The 21,118-nt window shown below is 34.2% G+C and overlaps 3 protein-coding genes across 4 annotated transcripts; 2 read left to right on the forward strand and 1 right to left on the reverse strand.

The window, feature by feature from the left end:
- The first annotated feature begins 1,642 nt into the window (after positions 1-1,642).
- LOC112798064 (ADP-ribosylation factor GTPase-activating protein AGD3-like) lies at positions 1,643-8,988 on the forward strand. Its single transcript, XM_025841220.3, has 19 exons — positions 1,643-2,223; positions 3,199-3,275; positions 3,408-3,508; positions 3,856-3,926; positions 4,112-4,174; positions 4,362-4,406; positions 4,732-4,797; positions 4,900-4,947; positions 5,028-5,123; positions 5,204-5,245; positions 5,371-5,586; positions 5,687-5,818; positions 5,919-6,143; positions 6,246-6,332; positions 6,413-6,751; positions 6,982-7,127; positions 7,212-7,305; positions 7,673-8,151; positions 8,318-8,988. Exons 1-19 carry the CDS (start codon positions 2,179-2,181, stop codon positions 8,430-8,432), a joined length of 2,487 nt encoding a protein of 828 aa, XP_025697005.1. The 5' UTR covers positions 1,643-2,178; the 3' UTR covers positions 8,433-8,988.
- Positions 8,989-12,044: 3,056 nt separating this feature from the next.
- On the forward strand, positions 12,045-15,348 carry LOC112798065 (inactive leucine-rich repeat receptor-like protein kinase CORYNE). Of its 2 annotated transcripts, none has more exons than XM_025841222.3 (2): positions 12,045-13,995; positions 14,759-15,348. In XM_025841222.3, exons 1-2 carry the CDS (start codon positions 13,034-13,036, stop codon positions 15,066-15,068), a joined length of 1,272 nt encoding a protein of 423 aa, XP_025697007.1. In that variant the 5' UTR covers positions 12,045-13,033; the 3' UTR covers positions 15,069-15,348. The 2 variants fall into 2 exon arrangements, with proteins under 2 accessions (XP_025697007.1, XP_025697006.1); XM_025841221.3 differs by having other exon boundaries at positions 12,276-13,995; positions 14,756-15,348.
- Positions 15,349-17,453: 2,105 nt separating this feature from the next.
- On the reverse strand, positions 17,454-20,788 carry LOC112798066 (serine carboxypeptidase-like 45). The gene is made up of 10 exons (XM_025841223.2): positions 20,416-20,788; positions 20,188-20,289; positions 19,970-20,065; positions 19,478-19,570; positions 19,307-19,386; positions 18,863-19,144; positions 18,620-18,744; positions 18,131-18,223; positions 17,919-18,036; positions 17,454-17,761 (listed from the first exon to the last, which is right to left on the reverse strand). The coding sequence occupies exons 1-10, from the start codon at positions 20,672-20,674 to the stop codon at positions 17,612-17,614; spliced, it is 1,398 nt and encodes a 465-aa protein (XP_025697008.1). The 5' UTR covers positions 20,675-20,788; the 3' UTR covers positions 17,454-17,611.
- Positions 20,789-21,118: the final 330 nt, after the last annotated feature.

A 21,118-nucleotide genomic window follows, 5' to 3' on the forward strand; every position in this document is an offset into this window, starting at 1 on the left:
TGTGTGTCACAGTGTTGGGTTGGTTGGAATAAGTAACTCCGTCCTCTTGTCGTACAACACATACAACGTTGTTTTTACTACCTAAGCTTCCTCCCTCTTCCCGTTTTTCACTTCTCAATATCATAATTCTCTTTGCTCTACTCATAAAGATTATGCCCCATTAATCTTTGAGTTTAATTTGATGTATTTATAGTGTAAAATATTTTATATAATTGTATAATTATATTTATTTTTTTAATAATTATTTAAACTATAAATATAAAAAATAGTTATTTTTGTTGATGTAATATTATATAATTGGATATACATATAAAATTATTTTTATATTGATAATGTATCAAAATTAAGTTTTTAATGTTTTGCATTAATATTTTACTAACCTAAGTAGTTTAATACAGTAGGTTTGATTAAACTATGTTTTATTTTAATATTTATAGAGGTATCAATTAGCATCTTTGAAATTTAAGTTATAAAATGCATAATGTTCTGAATTTTGTAACTAATGTCTTTTTTTTATTTTAAAGTTATATAAGTATGATAAATTGATTATATATATCATAAAATATGAGAAAGATTAATGTATAATTTAAAAAAAAAATATGTTTTATTATATATAATTTGTAAAAAGATATTTTTTTATTATTTTCAAGATTTGGATGTAAGAAATCTTAGTTAAATTATAAATTATTTGTCATATTAATTAATTCTTTTTTATTATTTTTATACATATTTAATAAATAAAAAGAATGAACTAATAAACATGTTAGTATCTGTTAATAAATTCATAAAATTGCATGATGTTACTTAATTTCATAAGAAGTTTAGTTAAAGTAATTTAAAGAGAATTTACTATATCCATTTTAATTAAGATATTAAATTAGAATTTAGTCTAATATACCATTATATTTTATATTTCTTTATAATTATGACAATGATCTACTAGTATTATATGATCTCATCAGAAGTTAGAGACTTAGTAATTTACGTATCTATTTTAATATGAGATATTAAAATGAGATCTAGTAAGTAGTAGGATATTAAAATCATTATCATTATTATCGCTTAAGCTTTTGAAGTAATCGAATCAATTCAATATGATATATATATATTAATTAGTCTTTAACATATCATGGTCAAAATTCGACAAAACATAGCTGCACCAATCTTAGATTGTAATAATAAATAAAAATAAATGGGTGTTCCTATCTGTACACGAAGAAATGAATCAAGGACATAAAAAGAAAACATAAATTAATCTGCGATTCTCTGCTAATTATGACGACAATATAGTACATATTATAATATGGATATCATGATTATCATATATTGGGTCTTGAGAAACACTCGGTCTCAATTTAGCCTTTAAAATTTCAATTGCTTCAATTTAGTTCTTGAATTTTTCAAATTTTAATTACATTAGTTGTTACAGTGGTTTCTGTCACAGAATCAATTAAAAAGTTTAGAGACTAAATTGATACAATTAAAATTTTAAAGACTAAATTGAGACTCAAGTGTAATTTTAGGAACCAAATTGAGTATTATCAGATTGGGTCTTTTTAATTTTAAAATTGATAAAAATAATTAAAAAGGAAAAGAGAGAAAAGAAAAAGAAGGGGGCAAGAAAGGGAAAGGTGCATAAAAAGGAACTCAATTGGGTTGTGACTTTAGTCTCTCTTGGGATTCTTATTAAGATTTTGGTTTGATTAGTGTAATTTTGGGTTTAAACAATTCCCAATATATAATAAGAAATAGTAAAAATAAAGAATATAAAGAAAAATAAGAAAATTTTTTAAGACCCTTTTTTTATTTTTATTTTTCACTTTCCCTTTTGTTCACTTGAGAAGTTGAAGCAGTAACATTCACACACACAAAAATCAAACAAATCAAATCTAATGTGACCTCAAACTCCAACGTTGTCCATGTTTTCTGTGCTTTTGCCGTTTTAGGGTTTTTGAGGCACTGAAATCAGAGGCAGTGAAGAGTGAAGTGTGAAGTTGGAAGCTGGAAAAAGTTCAGATTTTGTTGATGCAAGTTGCAAGAGGGTGTGTGTTTTTCTGAGCTTTGGATTCCAAGATCCAGCATTTGATGATGAAATGCTGAATCAGAGTTATTCTTAGACCAACACACTGCAGAATCAAGCACTGGAATCGTTTGTTGTTTGGTCCCAAACAAACAAAAATGCAATTTGCAAAGCTAGATGACTCTCCTATGTTCCGGAAGCAGGTCACTCACTCTCACTCTCACTCTCACTCACTCTTCTTACCCTTTTGTTTCTGAGCTCAAAAATCAAAACTTTTTCTTTTGTTTCTGTTGCTTAGTCAGAATTTAATCTTGGGTGGGGTGTAGAATTTCATGTTGATCAAGCGTTTTTAGTGTTTGCTGGGAAAAAAAAAACGGTGGATTTTGTACATGTTGTACAGGATAAGGAGTGTTAGTGTTAGCTGGAATGTGAATATTCTCATGTTTGGATACTCAACTTTAGCTTTGTTTCTTCACTAAAATCACTATGGTTCCTTTTGAATTATGTGGAATCTCAACAAAAAATCAAGGGAAGAAAGCTAGAAGAAAGTGGGTTATGTTATGGCCTTCTGTTCATGTCAACATCCCTCATATATGTTCCAAACATTTTGTAAATAAGTTTACTAGTCCTGTATACTCAGAATCTTTGTGGAGATGAAATATCCTAGTGAGGTGCCCTTTAGTTTTGTTATTGCCTGAGGTAATTGCAAATTTTTTTGTGGACATTTGTGAATTTGGACATGGTAGTGATGGCTGTTACTTGTGGCACACCTGATCGGCCGTGCCTGGAGGGTTGTTGGATGATCTTTTTGGTTGAAGAAAGTTGAAGGTGGCTATGATTTACGTAGAGCTGCGGTAAGCACTAGCAGCGAGAGTTAAATAGACATCAAGAGTTTGCAAGAGCTATATTAACTGAGGGTCCATGTGATTTTTGGCCCTTGCTACCCCACCAGCGCTAAATGTCATGAAATGTGATTCCAGTTAAAAAATTTTCTGTAGTATGTGTGATCATTTGTTATCATGTTGTACCTCATTCTGCAGGGTCTTTGCTGGTCTTTTCCCTTCCTTCTCCTCTGTTTTAGAAGTCTTATACACTGCAGTCATGTTCAAATATCATATATTGGTTTGATATATGCTAAGAATTAAGATGGTTTTCTCCTTTAATATTTTGGTGGACAGATACAATGCATGGAGGAAAGTGCTGAATCTTTGAGAGAGAGAAGTTTAAAATTTTACAAAGGATGTAGAAAATATACGTACGTCATTGTTTTCATCTTATCATTATCATTATTTGTTGATTACTAGCCATGAACCTTTGAGAACATGTTCAATTGGTAATATATTTTTATTTTTAAGTATCTAATTGTCTTCACTGTTGTGCCTTCTAGTGAAGGACTTGGGGAGGCATATGACGGAGACATTGCATTTGCAAGTGCCCTTGAAACTTTTGGCGGTGGGCATAATGATCCCATCAGTGTGGCTTTCGGAGGTATGCATTTATTTATTTATTCAATGATGGTTGATCAAAGGTTCTTTGTTTGTCATCCTAGCTTACATGAATGTATCCTCAATGTCATCATGTTTCTTAGTGCCCAAGGAAAGTTGCAAATTCAAGAAAAGTTATGACTTACTGCACTTAACATGACTATGCTTCCCTTTTGTCACAACAGTGCGATTCTCGATGAGAGAATTTGCTTGAACTTTTTCTCTATTATTAAGATTACTGTATTTAGGATTATCCAACTACATATTTTGATTTAAGCCTGCATGTAATTTTTTACTAAACTCTTAAGGATTGTGGAATAATTTCTGATTGAGTTTCTTCCTGCACTTCAGGCCCTGTTATGACCAAATTCACTATAGCCTTACGAGAAATTGGGACATACAAAGAGGTCCTTCGATCACAGGTATGATATTGTGTTGTAAATGCTTTCGAGCTTTTAATAACTGCAACTGACTCCTTAACATGCCTTTTTTCTTTTATGAAAATGAAGGGAAAAAGTAAAAAGTTTAGTTAGCAATAAATAAGACATTGTTTTCCTATCAGCTCTTGGTGCCAATATCCTACTGACATATATTTTCTTTTGTTCAGGTTGAGCATATGTTAAATGACAGATTGCTCCAGTTTGTCAACATGGATTTGCAAGAGGTCAAGGTACTATATTTTTATAGTTATTTCTCATGTTATATTTTCATTTGATATTTCAAAATTTGATTTTCACAAGAAAACCACTATGCTAATGTAGCTCCGTTAACATCATTATACCGTTACTTTTGAGCATTTCAATTTCTATGAGCAAATTATGCAGTTGTCTATATTTTAAGTGATCCTCCTGATGCAGGAAGCACGGAAACGCTTTGACAAGGCTAGCCTTATTTATGACCAGGTACATTTCCTATCACAAATTCTTTATAATTTGCCCACATGGTGTTTTGTTCCTCCTGAATCGAGAATGTGGATACAATTGCCTACTAAATGATTCATTCTGATACAAAGAGATCTATGGACATATGGTAGATTTTAACAATTTTTGATACACTACTATAAAATGGTCCTAGACTTGAAACAGAAGTCTCTGAGAACATAATTTTCAGAATTTTCTAAGTTTGTAGGTTGCTGTAGCCTCTTTACTTCTTAAATATAAAAGTACATGTACTAAACTGGAGACAACAATGTTAAGCTTCAGCATCAAGTTGCTATAATCTTTGCAGACTCGTGAAAGGTTTCTGTCACTGAGAAAAGGCACAAAAAGTGAAGTAGCTAATGCCCTAGAAGAGGTAAGCTTTTGTATGTCTTATTTGTTTGGGACAGCTTATGTTCACACTCGACACTCGAATATCCCATTCTTCGAACTCCTAAATGATTAGGAAATGTTTCAGGAGCTTCATAATGCAAGATCTACATTTGAGCAAGCTCGGTTTAATCTGGTCAGTAAACTCATTTGATCATAACATAAATAAGTTATTACGGTATGATTTTTTTTCACAAAGTTAAAATACCTCTCCAGGTTACTGCCTTGTCAAATGTTGAAGCCAAGAAGAGGTTTGAATTTTTGGAAGCAGTTAGTGGGACAATGGATGCACATCTTCGTTACTTCAAACAGGTAGACATTGTGTTCGTATATGTATCTTCTGCACCATATTCTTTGTCACCGTGCTTGTCCTAAGTAAATTTTATTTGTAGGGGTATGAATTGTTGCACCAGATGGAGCCATATATTAACCAGGTTTGAAATCAACTTTGTCTCTGAACACCAAACACTGTTTTTTCCTATGGAATTTTATGTAATTGGTAAAATTATAATAAAGTGAAGCATGAAAAGTTATTTACTCCAAGCTAGTTCCTTTGCAGGTCTTGACTTATGCTCAACAGTCAAGAGAAAGGTCCAATTATGAGCAGGCAGCTCTCAATGAAAGAATGCAAGAATACAAACGGCAGATTGACCGAGAGAGTAGATGGGCTTCAAACGGTTCTAGTGGATCTCCTAATGGAGATGGCATACAAGCCATTGGTAGAAGTTCACATAAGATGATAGAGGCAGTTATGCAATCTGCTGCAAAGGGAAAGGTTGGAGAAGAGGCCTGTAAATTTGATGATGAAAAAGAATTAGTTATTATTTTCTCCAGATGGCTTCTCTAACATTTTCTTGTCTGTACATCATTTTTAGGTCCAAACTATTCGACAGGGTTATCTCTCAAAACGATCGTCAAACTTAAGGGGAGATTGGAAGAGGAGGTTTTTTGTTCTTGATAGTCGGGGAATGCTGTATTACTACCGTAAACAAGTCAGCAAGTCATCGGTTAGAAATCTAACATGAACAAATCAGTTGGTTTATGAATAACTTGAGCTGATATGCTTCTTCATTCTCCTTATGTTATTGTTTTAATTCTCATGTGTAGGGATCTAGCAGTCAACATTCTGGTCAAAGGAATAGTTCTGAGCTTGGATCTGGACTTTTAAGTCGATGGTTGTCTTCTCATCATCATGGTGGAGTACATGATGAGAAATCTGTTGCTCATCATACTGTGAACCTTCTTACATCTACAATCAAAGTTGATGCTGACCAATCAGATTTGAGGTTTTGCTTCCGGATCATCTCACCAACAAAGAACTACACTTTGCAGGTTGTTTGATATGATTTTGCAATTTCTTGGATTATGATATTATTACAGGGATAATAGTAAGGGCTTTATAGTTTAATTCCGGAATTATTCTTGTCAGTGCAGGCAGAGAGCGCACTGGACCAAATGGATTGGATTGAAAAGATCACAGGTGTTATTGCCTCATTGTTGAGTTCTCAGATTCCTGAAAGGGTAACTGCCAAAAACTTTTGCTTGATATGTTCCAATGGAACTTCGGTTAACTTTGATTAATGGTGCCCAAATTTTTTCAGTTATTACCTGCAAGTCCAATGGGAAGTGCTCATAACAGGTCTACCAGTGAGAGTAGTTCTTTTGAAAGTTCAGATTTCGATCACACAGCTATTGAAGAATTTGCAGCAGAGAGAAATCCTGCTACAGCAAATGTGGACCGCAACTCGAGAAGTTTGCAGCTGCAGCGATCCGGTATTAAAACTGAGAAGCCTATTGATGTGTTGCGAAAAGTGTGTGGGAATGATAGATGTGCTGATTGTGGTGCCCCTGAACCTGATTGGGCATCACTAAATCTTGGTGTTCTTGTTTGCATCGAGTGCTCTGGTGTTCATCGAAATCTTGGTGTACACATATCAAAGGTAGGCCACACTAGGGATTTCTCTTGATCTCTGTACTTATATGTAAAATTCTTTCTTTAACTTCGAATACCATCTGTAAAGTTGCTTCACAAAGAGCATATTATAAAATCTTTACTTCAAATTTTGAAATCTTCTAACTTCGATATTTAGGATTCAACAACTGTTTCTAGTTTGCGATGTTGCTTCAATACATTGATCATGTAGCACCCTTTTCGTCACTTCTGTTACAGGTCAGGTCACTTACGCTGGATGTTAAAGTGTGGGAACCTTCTGTAATAAGTTTGTTTCAGTCTCTGGGGAATACTTTTGCCAACTCTGTCTGGGAGGAACTATTGCAATCGAGAAGTGGCTTTCAGGTTGATCTTGTTTCTACAGGGTAAAAATTCCTCAATCTTTGCATTAGACCACTTATTTCTATGAACCTTTGATCAAGTATTGATATCCACTACTACTCGTGAAGGTTAAGCAGGCCTGATAAATCACTAGCACTTTTCGTCAGCAAACCTTCTCAATCCGAGTCTCTATCTGTTAAGGAAAAGTTTATCAATGCAAAGGTATGATTATAATATCTGTTATATGCAGTCTTCTTATACTTTCAGATCTTACTGAGCAGAAAACAAAGCCTGTAACAATTACTATATAATTTTGATTAGTTTAGGGAATATGATGGTTTATGGTTTTGACTTCGGACAATGAAGTGCTATTGTAACAAGTCAATAAAATGCATTAGTGCTACTAAAATCATCACGATCGCGTAAGATGTATCCGATTATCAATGGTGCTACTAAAGGCATCTTTATCACAAAAGCACAAACCATTAGACAATTGTGGAATGAACATTTGTATGCATTTTACCTTTTTATGTGACCTTCTAATTGCACCAGAAAACAACTTCCTCAATTATTTGTTATTCCATGACAGTACGCAGAGAAGCTTTTTGTTCGCAAGCCAAAGGACAGCCAATACCGTCTACTGGTGGCGCAACAGATATGGGAAGCAGTTCGTGCTAATGACAAAAAAACCGTGTATCGATACATTGTTAATTCTGACATTGATGTCAATGCTGCTTATGAACAAATGTGTAGCAGCTCTTTAACCCTTGCTAAAGTGATGCTATTACAAGAGCAAACAAACCATGATCACGGCTCTATATCGAGAAACACATTGGACTGGTCCTCTGCTAGCTCTTTGAACGCAGGCTCTAAAGAAGGACGTGCCGTTGACAACCTAGATGGGTCTACCCTGCTTCATCTTGCTTGTGAAACTGCAGATATTGGCATGCTGGAGCTCCTTCTACAGTATGGTGCAAATGTAAATGCAACCGATTCGAGAGGTCAAACGCCATTACATCGCTGTATTCTCAAAGGCAAATCTACATTTGCAAGATTACTTCTTTCAAGGTGAGTCTGATGTATTTCATGTATCAGCTTCAACTGTTTCTATGGTTGTGATTTAAATGTTCATGAAATATGCTAATGTGCTTTTTTCGCTGATTGAATCATTCTTTATACTATACTTCCTTTGCAATGGTTTTATGACTTCTATTGAAAATTTTTAACAATGCAGGGGAGCTGATCCTCAAGCTGTAGATGATGAGGGAAGAACCCCTATTGAGCTCGCTGCGGAGTCAAATGCCGATGACAGACAAGTCCATGCTCCATCCACCGATTCTAATGGATGAAAGTGATAAGGAAAAGGGTCTCTCTAGCTCCAAGTATATTACAGATATAAGATATGGAAGATTGGATTATTGTAAATTTGTATTTCATAAATTAAAAAAGCTGTTTTTTTTTTTCCTTTTCTTAATGAAGGATGTCACAAGTGTTGAAGGCTTAAAAAGGAGAGTGGTAGGTTGAAATGCCTGCCCCTTTAATATTTTATCCTCTTTGTGCAAAATTAGTGCTGAGATTTGTAATGTAAAATGACCACATTGGTCTGAGTCAAGAGCACTGATATATTTGGTGGCATGCAGGAAGCTCTGTAATATGTTGTTTTGTGTATTTTAATTTTGCTTCCTTTTGTGGTGAAGCTGATGAGATGTGTTAGGCTCTAGGGGATTTCTGTATCACTGTGTACATTGGTTTATTTTGGTGAAGGTGTTGTGGCTGTAATTCACTATTTATGTTTTTTTTTTTTTAATTTTTTTATTGTCAGATGGGTGGGACCTGTAGTGAGGATATATTTTTATGGCTATAGTTCTCCAATGTCCTGATATTTTCAATATTGATTTTATATATGTGCAAATCCAAACTGATAAAGAAGGTAAATTATTTATGACCTTACAAAGGGTAGTTTTTGAATCACCAAGTTGTGAATTAAAATGTTATGGCCAATTGAATGAAGAGTGAAATAGTCTGAAAATTCCAATGGTAAATTCATGTCTTGTACAATATGGAAAATTCAACCCTCCTAACATGAGACATTTTTTCTAGTGAGAAATTTATAAAAAAAAAAAAAAAAATCATGAAGCCTTAATCTATTGGGTTAAAAAGTGGACAATAGCTTAGGGAAAGCTAATGAGCTATAGCTCAAATGACACAGTCTACCCATATTCATCTAGAGGTTGTGGGTTCGAATTTAGATCCTCTAAATTTTAAATTTTTACTTTAGAGAATAAAGTGTGGTTTCTCTCATATTTTCTCTTGATCCCACCTATAAAATAAATAATGAGATATCACACTTTATTCTCTAAAGAGAAATTCAAAATTTAGAGAACCCAAATTCTTAAATCTTACCTTACCCATTACCACTCCTATAATTGGTTCATTGGCTTGGATTATGACTAGACCAAATCTTTGTTGTTAAACCGGGATATTTTGATTTGAGACCAAAAAGCAAGAACATTGGAAAAATGATTACCCCATTCATTTCTTCTTATCTATTGTATCAAGTTATATAGACAATTCAAGAAAACATAGACAAACAAAAAACAAAGGGAAGAAGTTGATATTGTACTAGAAAAGATGAGATTCGATAGAAGATGGAGGGTATGGATCACAGAGTACATTAAATCAACATCTATTTTTATAATGGTCAACGGGGCACCATCGAAATCATTTAAGATGGAAAGGGGACTTCGGTAATGTGACACATTATCACATTTTCTATTCGTGCTGGTTGTAGATGTATTGAACAGGATGATCGGGGAGGCGGTGAGAAATAGGAGAATTGCTCCTCTCCTAGTCGGTAAGGATAATATAGAGTTATCACACCTACAATTTGCTTATGACACTATATTGTTCTATCCGTCGGAGGAAGAGACAGTCAAAAATTACAAGAGACTTTTGAAGTGCTTTGAAGTGATGTCCGGATTGAGTATTAGCTTTGACAAGTTCAGTTTGATATCGATGAATTGTAGTCAGGAATGAGTGGGTCGGATGTGCCAATTATTAGGGTGTCAAACGATGAGACTACCAGTGAAGTACCTGGGTATTGAGCTAGGAGCAAACCCGAGACTAGTTAAAACATAGAAGCCAATAATAGATAAAGTAGAGGAGAAATTTAGTTTGTGGAAAGCAAGTGTGCTAAGTAAAATAGAGAAGTTGGTCCTCATCAAGTCAATGATTTAATAGTCTGCCTACTTACTATTTGAGTTTGTATAAAATGTCGGCTACGGTGGCAAAAAAAAAAAAAAATTTCATTGCAAAGGAGGTTCTTTTGGGGGAAGGATGATGGACACCATGGGTTGGCTCTTTTAAAGTAGGAGTTGATACAGGCACCGAAGAAACTAGGAGGGTTAGGTGTGGGAGATGCAATGATCCATAATACTGCTTTACTGTTTAAGTAGTGGTGGAGATTTTCTAAGAAGGATTGTCCTTTGTGAAAGAAGGTTGTGTGCTCCTGCAATAATCTGAATCTTGAACAGTTATTGTCTACTCAAGCTATACCGGCAAAAGGCGGCCTGTGGAGAGATATTTGTCACTTGCAAATAAAGGAGCAATATATCAGACAAAAGATGATTGACGGACTAGTTATGGAAGTAGGTGATGGCAGATCAACCAGATTTTGGGAAGATACATGGTTACAGTCGAAAAAGCTAAAAGACTCCTTTTCGAGGCTCTATTTGATTTCAAATAATTGGGGACTGTGCATTTTGGGATGGGATAGAGTGGGTATAGAACTTTCAATGGAGGAGAAAACTCCGCCAATGAGAGATTGATAGTTTGAACCATCTTCTAGATATCTTGCAAGCTGTGAAATTGATAGAAGGGGTACAAGATAAAGTGGTGTGAAAATTTGATAAAGAAAACGTTTATACTACTAACTCATTTGTGCAAGTTTTATAGGTACAGACTGTAATGGAAGATATCCTCAGCTATAAGTTCACAAATGGAATTTGGAAAGGACTAGTACCCCTTCGAGTAGAGTTATGTATTTGGTTTGTGATTGTATGTTGAGTTAATACAAAGGATCGACTGAACAGTTTGGACATCATTGAACGAAGAGATAATGTCTGTATTACGTGTAACAAGGAAATTGAAACTGTATAACATTTGTTTGTTATGTGTGAGTATGTTTGGCAGGTGTGGTGCACATGGATTAGTTATATGGGTCGTACATGGAGTATCCCAGGATCTATAAAGAAGCACTTTGAGAGCTGGAGGACGATGCCCTTGAAAAAAAACGCACGGAAAACATGGTCAGTGGAATTCTTTTCCGTTATATGAAATATTTGGTTGTGTAGGAACGAGTTCATTTTTCAGAAACAAGTCAACAGATGTAATGGACTGTGTTGTTAGGTCGTTTTGTTGCTCTAAAAAATAATGTCAAAATAACTCATGTTATTGATAACTACACCGACGATGACATAAATGTTACTAAAATTCATGTTATATCTCTTGTACGTTCCATTTAGTGTGTTGAGCTTGTTTTCTTTAAAAAAAAAACAAACAAACGGAAGAAGTTGCAACCAAACAAACATTAATCCTCTTGGCTTTGAGCTACATTTAGAACACTAAATTCTAAAATACATTTGTGAATATACACGTGTTGGTCAATCATGAAACTCCCCATAATACAAGTATTATAACTACTTAATTAATATCACATTAGGTTACTAATCTAAAAAAAATCTAGAAAGAATTATTCCTAGTCATAAGATAGCTTGAAAACTGATTAAAGATAAGATAATTCTTAATCCTACCTGCCACTTAAAAGTGATAAAGAAAAGATGGAGAAAAAGGGTGTAATATAATAGTAATGTAGGGCGATCTAAAGCAATTATTCGATGCAAAAAATAAATAAATAAATAAATAAATAAATAAAGTAGGAAACTTTACTAATAACTCATCAACACCACCATGCTACTAACACAATACTACTAGTGTTGTGTTAACCACTCACCATAGTTACAGCACAAATTCCCATGCCAGGTTGAAAATCAACGGCAAAAGATTTAACTTTTATGAAATCAAACGGTTGATATTCATCGTACAATTCTCTTCCTCCCCTTCACGGATTTCAATGTCTCACTTTCGGACCAAAGATGGACCCCACATAAGTACTGTGTCTTTTTTTCTTTTCTTTCTTTCTCAGTACAACAAAGGCGGGAACCAAGTTTTTGTCGCAGAGGGTATGGCCCCTTTCTTTGTCATGAGAGAGAGAAAAACAAAAAAACAAAACAAAACAGAGAGTTTTTGGATAGATAGGGAGAGAGAAAGAGAGAGAAAGAGAGAGTAATACTACTTCTAGTCTTCAACTACTGTACTACATGTTTTGAAAATCCAGTGACATTGCAGTTTTTGAAGGGTGCTTGTGCTGCTTCTCTTTCTAGTTGCTTTTGTTCAGTGTTGTTGCTTCAACTTAAGTTCATGGTCTTCCACCACCCTTCAATTTCTGTTTAGCTTTTTGGGCTTCTGTTGTGTTTCCAAGGATAAAAAAGGGAACTTGTTTTCTGGGTGTTGGTTTAGCTATTCATTTATTAGTACCCAGGAATACTGGGGTTCTTTTTTTTTTTATTTTTATGATTAAGTGTTTTGTTCTGGTTTCGTGTAATGGTGGAAAATTTAGTGGTTAAAGTGAGAGAGGAGGTAAGAAAAATAATGGGATTCGGTGGAAAATGCTAATGATTCGATAGTTACACTTCTGCTTGCTTTTCTATGTTGGCTTTCTTGTGAAGATTTTGAGTTGAAAAGGTTGAGGAAGATGCTTATTCTTATGCTTATGCTCTTTTCAACTCATGTTAGCATCAAGTGTAAAATTGTGATTTTGGGGACCAATTTGAGTATGTGTCCAAGTGTTGTGCTGATGCAGTGATGCTATTTGAGAGAATTTCATGCTGAAATGCTCATTTTGGAGCTTCTAAGATTGAATTTTGGTTGTGCCTTTGTTTGTTCTGCTGAAATGGTTAAAAAAGGTAGCAACCCTTGTTCTCTTTCAAGGGTGTTTTTGGCATTCCTTCTTGTGTTCTTGTTCAGCTTGAGCAATAACACTGTTGAATGCCATGGAAGGTTGAGTATTAAGCATATCTCTTCTGAGTCTCCATCATCATCATCTAGGCCAACACCAACACCATCATCATCATCACTATACAAGGATGAACCTAAGAAGATTATTCTTAGTATAGTTTTAGGAGCAGTAACTGGACTAGTTGGTTCTGTAATCTTTGCATTTGTGGTTCGTTGTGTTGTTCAGTACCTTAACAGAACACCAATCCTCAAGGGTCCTGTCATATTCTCCCCAAAGATTGCCCCCAAGACGCTCCAATCGGCATTGGCGAAAGATAACCACTTGCTTGGTTCAAGTCCAAATGGGAAATACTACAAAACTGTTCTTGACAATGGCCTCACAGTTGCAGTCAAAAGGTTAACACCCTTTGAGAGCAATTCACCCGAGACTAAGAAAAAATCGGTCAAGAGGCAGATACAGAAGGAGCTTGAGCTTCTCGCTGGATTAAGGCACCGAAACTTGATGAGCTTGAGGGCTTATGTGAGGGAGCCTGATACATTCTTATTGGTTTATGATTATGTATCCACTGGTAACCTTGCTGATGTCATGAATAGAGTTAGGGAGAATGAGTTGCAGCTTAATTGGGAAGTTAGGCTTAAAATCGCAGTTGGTGTTGTGAAGGGTCTTCAGTATCTTCACAATTGTGTTCCTCAAGTTCTTCACAACAACTTGAAGCTCACAAATGTGATGCTGGATGCAGAGTTTGAACCAAAATTAGCAGATTATGGATTGGCTAAGCTTCTTCCAAACTTGGATAGAGGGACTAGTAGTCCTCCTGAATGTTTCCATAGTTGCAGGTAAGACAAATCAATGGATTTTGATTCAGTCTCATTATTTTTTTACCACTGTTTTGAATTAGAGATTAGGTTCTATGCATTTACAGCTAGCCAATCAAATTGCAAGAAGATGAGAAGCCATGATAGGTAGTAATTGTAATAGGTGGTTTGTCTATATGCTGATTTGGCACTTTCTTGTAATTTTATTGGCTGACAATACAAAACATTTATAGACTTTCGGTGCATAAAAACTAATTCCTTTTAATTATGGTCTGTTTCAATTTTTCACACCAAAAGGGTAAAGGGGTGGTTGATATCTTGGCATTTGTTCTGATTCCTTTACCTTGTTTAAAAAGCTCCACACCTAATTGGGGTTTTCCACTTTAGAGTACCTAATGAAAGATTCTTGTGGAGTAACCAATAATGTGGATTCTCATGGTGCCATTTGGTATTGGTTTCTATTGTTTAATGGAAAACTTTGCTCAACCAACAAATTTTTATTCCTGCAATTACTGTTAAGTTTTGGACTTATTTATTATAGTAATAATAATAATCTATGTGCATGTTTAGTAATAGATTTTTAATGTTATAATTGCTTTATTCAACAACATTGTCAACAAAATTTTCTTCTTATAAGCTCTTTTGAATCTAAATATAAGATATATCATTACAAATTGACAAATTTTTCTGGAATCTAGATGTATTAATGACAGTATACTATTGCCAATAAGATTAGTTCATGTTTTGAGATTAAATGGTGTGTTTTGCTTTGAGATTTCAGCAGGTACACTGACAAAAGCGACATCTTCAGTTTCGGCATGATACTTGGTGTTTTACTAAGTGGAAAGGACCCTACAGATCCATTCTTTGGGGAGCCAGCAAGTATGGGAAGCATGGGGGGTTGGCTAAGGCACTTGCAGCAACAAGGCGATGCGAAAGAGGCTCTGGATAAGAGCATTCTTGGCGAAGAAGGCGAGGAAGACGAGATGCTAATGGCCGTGAGAATCGCCGCCGCATGCCTCTCTGATATGCCTGCAGAGAGGCCTTCTAGTGATGATCTTGTTCTCATGCTAACTCAACTCAACAGTTTTTAAAAGCAAACTTCATTCCAAAGGTTTCTAAAAGATATATCATATCTTTCTTTTTTCTTTGTTAGGATGATAGTGTCTTTTAATTATTTTGGTGTAATTCATTGCTCTCATTATCTTGGATTTGATAGTGTGCTTGCTATTTTGTAGCACTCTGATCTTGCAGATTTCTGTGGTTGGATTTTAGGTTATACTAGTATATTATATATTTTGTTTGTAAATGACTAGTATGTTAACAAGGAAGTGATTTCCTATTTACTATCAAAGTACAAATTTTTTTGTATCATATGATCAAAACCATAGTCTAAGGCAATGTGTACAGAGTTAGTCTTGGTAATTTGGCACATGGATATGAAACAATCACACAAACACATAAACCTATAGTTCCAAAATTATCATTCTTAGATGATTTTTTTTTTTTTTTTTTTTTTTTACATTTTGTATTTTAATACTTAAATTATTTTCCCCCGTTAATTAGATTTTGTTGAATTGTTCATAGACAAATAGACATTTATTTTTGGGTGTACACCACACTACTAAAAGGCATAAGGTGCCAAAATGCATTCACACATTGCAACACAAGAACTAATGTAGGTAGATAATATGAATTCTTCATGTCAAAGAGAAGCTATGAGAGAGACTGAGAATTTTTCAATCATTATTCTAAGGATTCTCTGTATATTAAAATAAGGGTTAAAAGTTAAATTAGTTCTTGAAAGATTATATATTTTTTAAATTCATTTTTAAAAGATTTTTTCAATTAAATTAGTCTTTTAAAAATTACGAATTAATCATTATTGTCCTTCAGTAACTCCATTAACAATTTTCGTCAACAATTAATATGAAATGTTAATTGACAACATACATAATACTTAACATGTGTAATTGGACGTTGACTAGATATATTTATCAAAATCTATTAATTTAGTCCTTTTTTCCAATTACATAAACTATATTCCCAATATGACTTACCGCTAAATTGATAGATTTTCATAAACATATTTGGTCAGCATCCAATTAGACGTGTTAAGTATCATGTATGCAAAAATTATTAATGGAGTCACTAAAGGACAAATATGGTTAATTCGTAATATTTGAAGAACCAATTTGATTGAAAAAATTTTTAGGGATAAATTTAAAGAATATCTCATCTTTTAGGGACTAATTTGTTTCAAAGTCGGATTCTTATGTAGAGGTCAAAACTTAAAGGCTTTAGAAAAATATTTATCTTTTATTAAACCATGGTAACTTAAATCAAAAGAAAAAGCTTGTTTAGCATCAATCAATTACATAATCATTGTAGAGTTTCTAATTTCCATAACCTTCCCTTGATCATAAACTTGTATCATTCCACACCAACCTTCCCTTTAGAATGAGATGAATCACTCCAATTAATTTGTGCCAAAAAGCCATGAACTATTAAGTACTAGAGGCAAAAACTGCATTTAACTTGAGTCCAATAGAGTAGTAGTCTTAGTTCTACAATTAGTTTATTTTTTTGTTCATAACATTGATACACTTGTATTTTTTGGACCTACCATTATTAGTTTAGGGAACATTTCAAGTGCACCGGGGAGCACCGGTGTTCCAGTTATTTTAACCGTTGATTTCAATTAATATATATTATATATATTTTTTATAATTCAGATCAACAGTTAAAACAACTGGAGCACCGGTACTCCCGGTGCACTTGAAATATTTCCTAATTACCACCTACATAAGTATCTACATTAAGCAATATCTCCAAGAGTTGTGGTAGTGCATCATAGTTTTTATCCCTGTGTTTTATTTCTGATTTTACATCATTAATCATGCACCTGCTGTGAGACTCAGAAGAATAAATTTAATCAATTTAAAAACTAAAGTTAGGAACTGTTAACTTTTTATAGGAGTAATTTTTTTACAAAAGCCAATTATTAAATTATGTCTATTAGTGTGCACCTTTTGCAGGGAGAAATCAGTTTCCCATGACCAATAACAATGATCATTCAAATTGCAGTGCCCTGTGTAAGCACTCATTGATTCTCTCTTTGCATTTTCCCAATGCTTAAATTCTGTTGTATCTATACTGTCATTATTCCTGTTCCTTAAGCAGTTCATGCAGTATTGCAGATAGTGAGATGAAATGTCCATAATATACTATATTTTTATTGTCACTATATGAACCTGAGAGAATATTTTAAGTGCAAAATGTCTTTAAAGTCCATACTATAATGTAATTGGAAAGTGATTCAAATATTAATTGTATGCAATCAATATCATCATACTCACAAGAATGCTCATGAAATCCATGATCTTTTAAAGTGTCAATTTTTCTTAGCATTTTGTTTAATGAGAACATAAATGAACAAAGAAAATGTACTATGACAAGAAAAATGAAAAGAAACAAACTAATAATAAACACATTTTCTCATTTCTCCTTGCTTGAGAACTTTACAAAATTTTCTACAAGATTACCAAATTTGATTAACAACCAAACCAACAAAATACCAGTCTCAGAAAAGCTTAGCTACAACAAGAATAATTTATACTTAGTTTCCATCATATCATTAAAATTCTTCAGGTAGAGGTCGACCCTCTAAGAAGGACTTGAACAGCACAAGTGATCTCTTAGGCTGTGAAAATGGAGCTTCATGTGATGCTCCTCTAATGGTGGCAAATGAAAGGATATTACCATAAACTTGAGTCCAGCCACCCACCTGAAACAAACAAACAAGAAAGGAATTTTTTTAAAGCACACTCAAAATTTCGAGTAAACATCCAGTCCGGTCCTTAACAAGAAACAATGAGAACAAAGTCGTCTCTCAAGATTCGAAAATGACAAATTCGTCTCTCGATTTCAACAAGTTCTCTCACCTGCTCCCCCTCAAACCAGACCCTGTATGGCACAGTGGTTCTCAGCCTCAGTTTTCTTGCCAATTGGTGCACTAATTTTCTACTTCCAGTCAATGGTATAACTGAATCTTGATCACCACTGCAGAACAAGAAATTTCAAATTATTCTTCAATGCAAACTTAGTCACATCCAAACTTGGGTTAAGGCATTATTAGAAGGATTGAAGCAAGTACCTGTAGACCAAGACTGGTATTCCTGCCTTTACTAATTTACCAACAACTGTGATTGTTGGTATCTCCAAATCGCGCAGCTCATAATCTAGTACACTGAGACATAAACAACCATGGTAGCATTTTGAGTTAAAACCAACATAAAAAACTGTTGTGGCAAACCAAAAGTATTTGTATTTGTATGCATATACAAGGTTAGAATACAAAATACATATTGAAAATGAGTAACAACACATTATACACATATTATGGCTGATTTTTGTATGCACGTAGCATTTTTGTTCTTTCTAAATACAATGTTTGTATGAAAAGATGCAAGGTATAACACTAAGGTTCAACATAAATAGCATCTGAATTAGCAAATGTTATTTCTATGCTCCTGAGACATATTTAACGTATGCTCCAAGTAATTGTGTTTGCTCATGAAACATGCCTTAACATGCTTAATTACAGATGAGCTTCATGTGTAATATACAGAGAGAAGAGAATTACTTGCTGCAAGCAGACCATCTTGTTACTCCAACCAGTCGCGCATGCAAAGCCGACTGAACATCCTTCCTGTTCAGATAATTCACTGTTTCATCTTCAACGCACACGTCTATGGTTTCGGTAACTTGCTGATATGGCAACAAAAACAAGACCAGCATTTTCATGTCTTCATTACTCATATCATACACAACTTACATAGAAATCAATCCAAGGCATGTTGTGAATGGAATCAAAAGAATGAACTACCTGAGGATTGAGGACCTTGGTTTGTGAAAACACTGAAGATATACAAACATCAAGTGTAACATCATACTTGTCGACGAATCTACTAGTTTCTGTGCTAACTTGGCTCATAACCCTTGAACACATAGGAGAAACAGCTCCACTATAATATTCCCTCACATATCTTGAATAGTTACACACAGATGTGAACATTTGAAATGTTACATCTGAGATTAGTCCATGTGACCAGAAGAACTCAGCTCTTGAATTGAAATCTGCTTCGAATTCAAGAACTGGGTTGCCAAGCTGCACCAAAAAGAAAACTAGATTTTTTAGACACCAAGATCCTTTAGACTTTTCCCTTTTTTTATTTTGTAGAAGAACATTAGAAGAGGGAAACAATTAAAAGAAAAAGCTGGAATCAAAGGAAAGAAGAATAATTGGAAGTTTGTGCCTTTAGAAACTCACAGCAATGCCTTTTAAATTGAACAACTTCTCTTTTCTGTTGAATTCTAGCATAAGCTCAGCAAGTTGAGGAACATAGTGGCCTGAAAACAAATTGCAAACATGTTTTAATATAAATATAATCAATTATGCAAGAACCAATTTACATAAAGAACAAATGGGAGGAAAATTTACCAGCATAGCTTTCTCCTACTATGAACAAACTTCTGTTTCTGTAGTGTGGGAACTTTACAAACCAGTTTTGCAAGAATATTAAGTTATCCCTGGCTATAAAGTGAAAGAAAAAAATCAGAAAACAAAGCAATCTTTAAAGGTGAAAATTCTCTGTAAATTTTGTAAAGTAACATTTGATACTATCTCAAGATGTAGGCATGGCATAACTGTAAAGTATAACAGAATATAATGCAATACACATTACAGGGAACTTTGAGCAAAAGGGACATGGCAGAGTTTTGTAAAAGGTAAAGATAACAAAAGTAAAAGGGAAAACAGTAAAAAAGAACATTAAGAAGGGAAAGAAGTGAAAAGAAAGGAAGAAAGAAAGAAAGTTGACTAAGAATCTTCCTTGGGAAAATTCACTTTCTTCAGCAAGTTCAAAATGCCATTGTAAGAATAGAATTAACAGTGAAATAAAAATAGAAGGATGAAAAAGTTGAGAATTGTTGCCTGTGATCTTGTCATTTACACCCACATAAGAGGAAGTATCTTTTGAATAAGAGAATCCAACTCCAATTGGTGTTTCCAAGTACAAAACATTTGCTTCTGCAGTTTCATTCATAATATATGATTCAATGCTGAATGAATGAGTATGCTAAAAAAGGATGAAACTTTAACTACCCCATTAATGAAAAATGATACATAGTTTTGTATAAACAAAAATGTACCTCTGTTCCAGCTGAATTGGTTCCTCACCAAGGCCTCTCCTTTTGGCCTAAATGGTCCATTTTCAGAAAATGCACCAACTCCAATAGAAGAACAACCAGGCCCTTCAACATAACATGGCACACAATATGCTCAATATCTTGTGAGTGTGAATAAATGTATGCCATAACACAAGAAACAAAGCTAGAACTAAATAATGGGGGCTTCAGAGTTATTAAGAGAGAGTGTACCTCCATTGAGCCAAAGAACAAGGGGTTTGGAAGGTGCATCCTTTTGAGCTTCAACGAAGTAGAAGAAAAGTGCTTTGTTGTTGCTGTTATCAACAGTAACATAACCTGAAAACTGTTGAAACTCAACATGGGGTTGACCTGGTAAGCGAGTAATCTTAAGAGGTTGGTGTGAAGAAGAAGAAGAAGAAGGGTGTGGAAGTGCAAGTGCAAGTGAAACACACATTGCAATGCAGCTCCAAAGGAGAGAAGACATAAACATGGTTTGAACTTTGAAGAATCCAAATCCAACACACTTTTTAGCAGATAGTTATTGAGAGAGTCTTTGTGGTTTGTGCAGTGAACAAGTGTGTGTGTGTCTTGTCCTGGCTTCTGTATATAAAGTAAGATAAGAATAAGAAGGACTTTCTATAATCTATATTATTGTTAATTTTTTTATTACAATCCTAGTTTAATAGCTAAAAGTATATTACACTTGAGATTTTACTATAAGATTTAAAATTATTTTTGAAGACTTGTACAAATATAATTCAATGACAACCGGATAAAGAATTCAAAAAAGTGTATGCCCGTTGAAAGAGATGAGAGAGAGACAGAGAAAGAGAGTGAATGTGAAAGGAGTGAAAGAATAAATGGGGAGTGCTAGAGGATGAATGAAAATTTTGAACAACATGAACAACATCAATCAAATAAAAATACACTATAC

This window comes from Arachis hypogaea, chromosome 14, assembly GCF_003086295.3.
Source record: "Arachis hypogaea cultivar Tifrunner chromosome 14, arahy.Tifrunner.gnm2.J5K5, whole genome shotgun sequence".
In the NCBI taxonomy this organism is placed as follows: domain Eukaryota; kingdom Viridiplantae; phylum Streptophyta; class Magnoliopsida; order Fabales; family Fabaceae; genus Arachis; species Arachis hypogaea.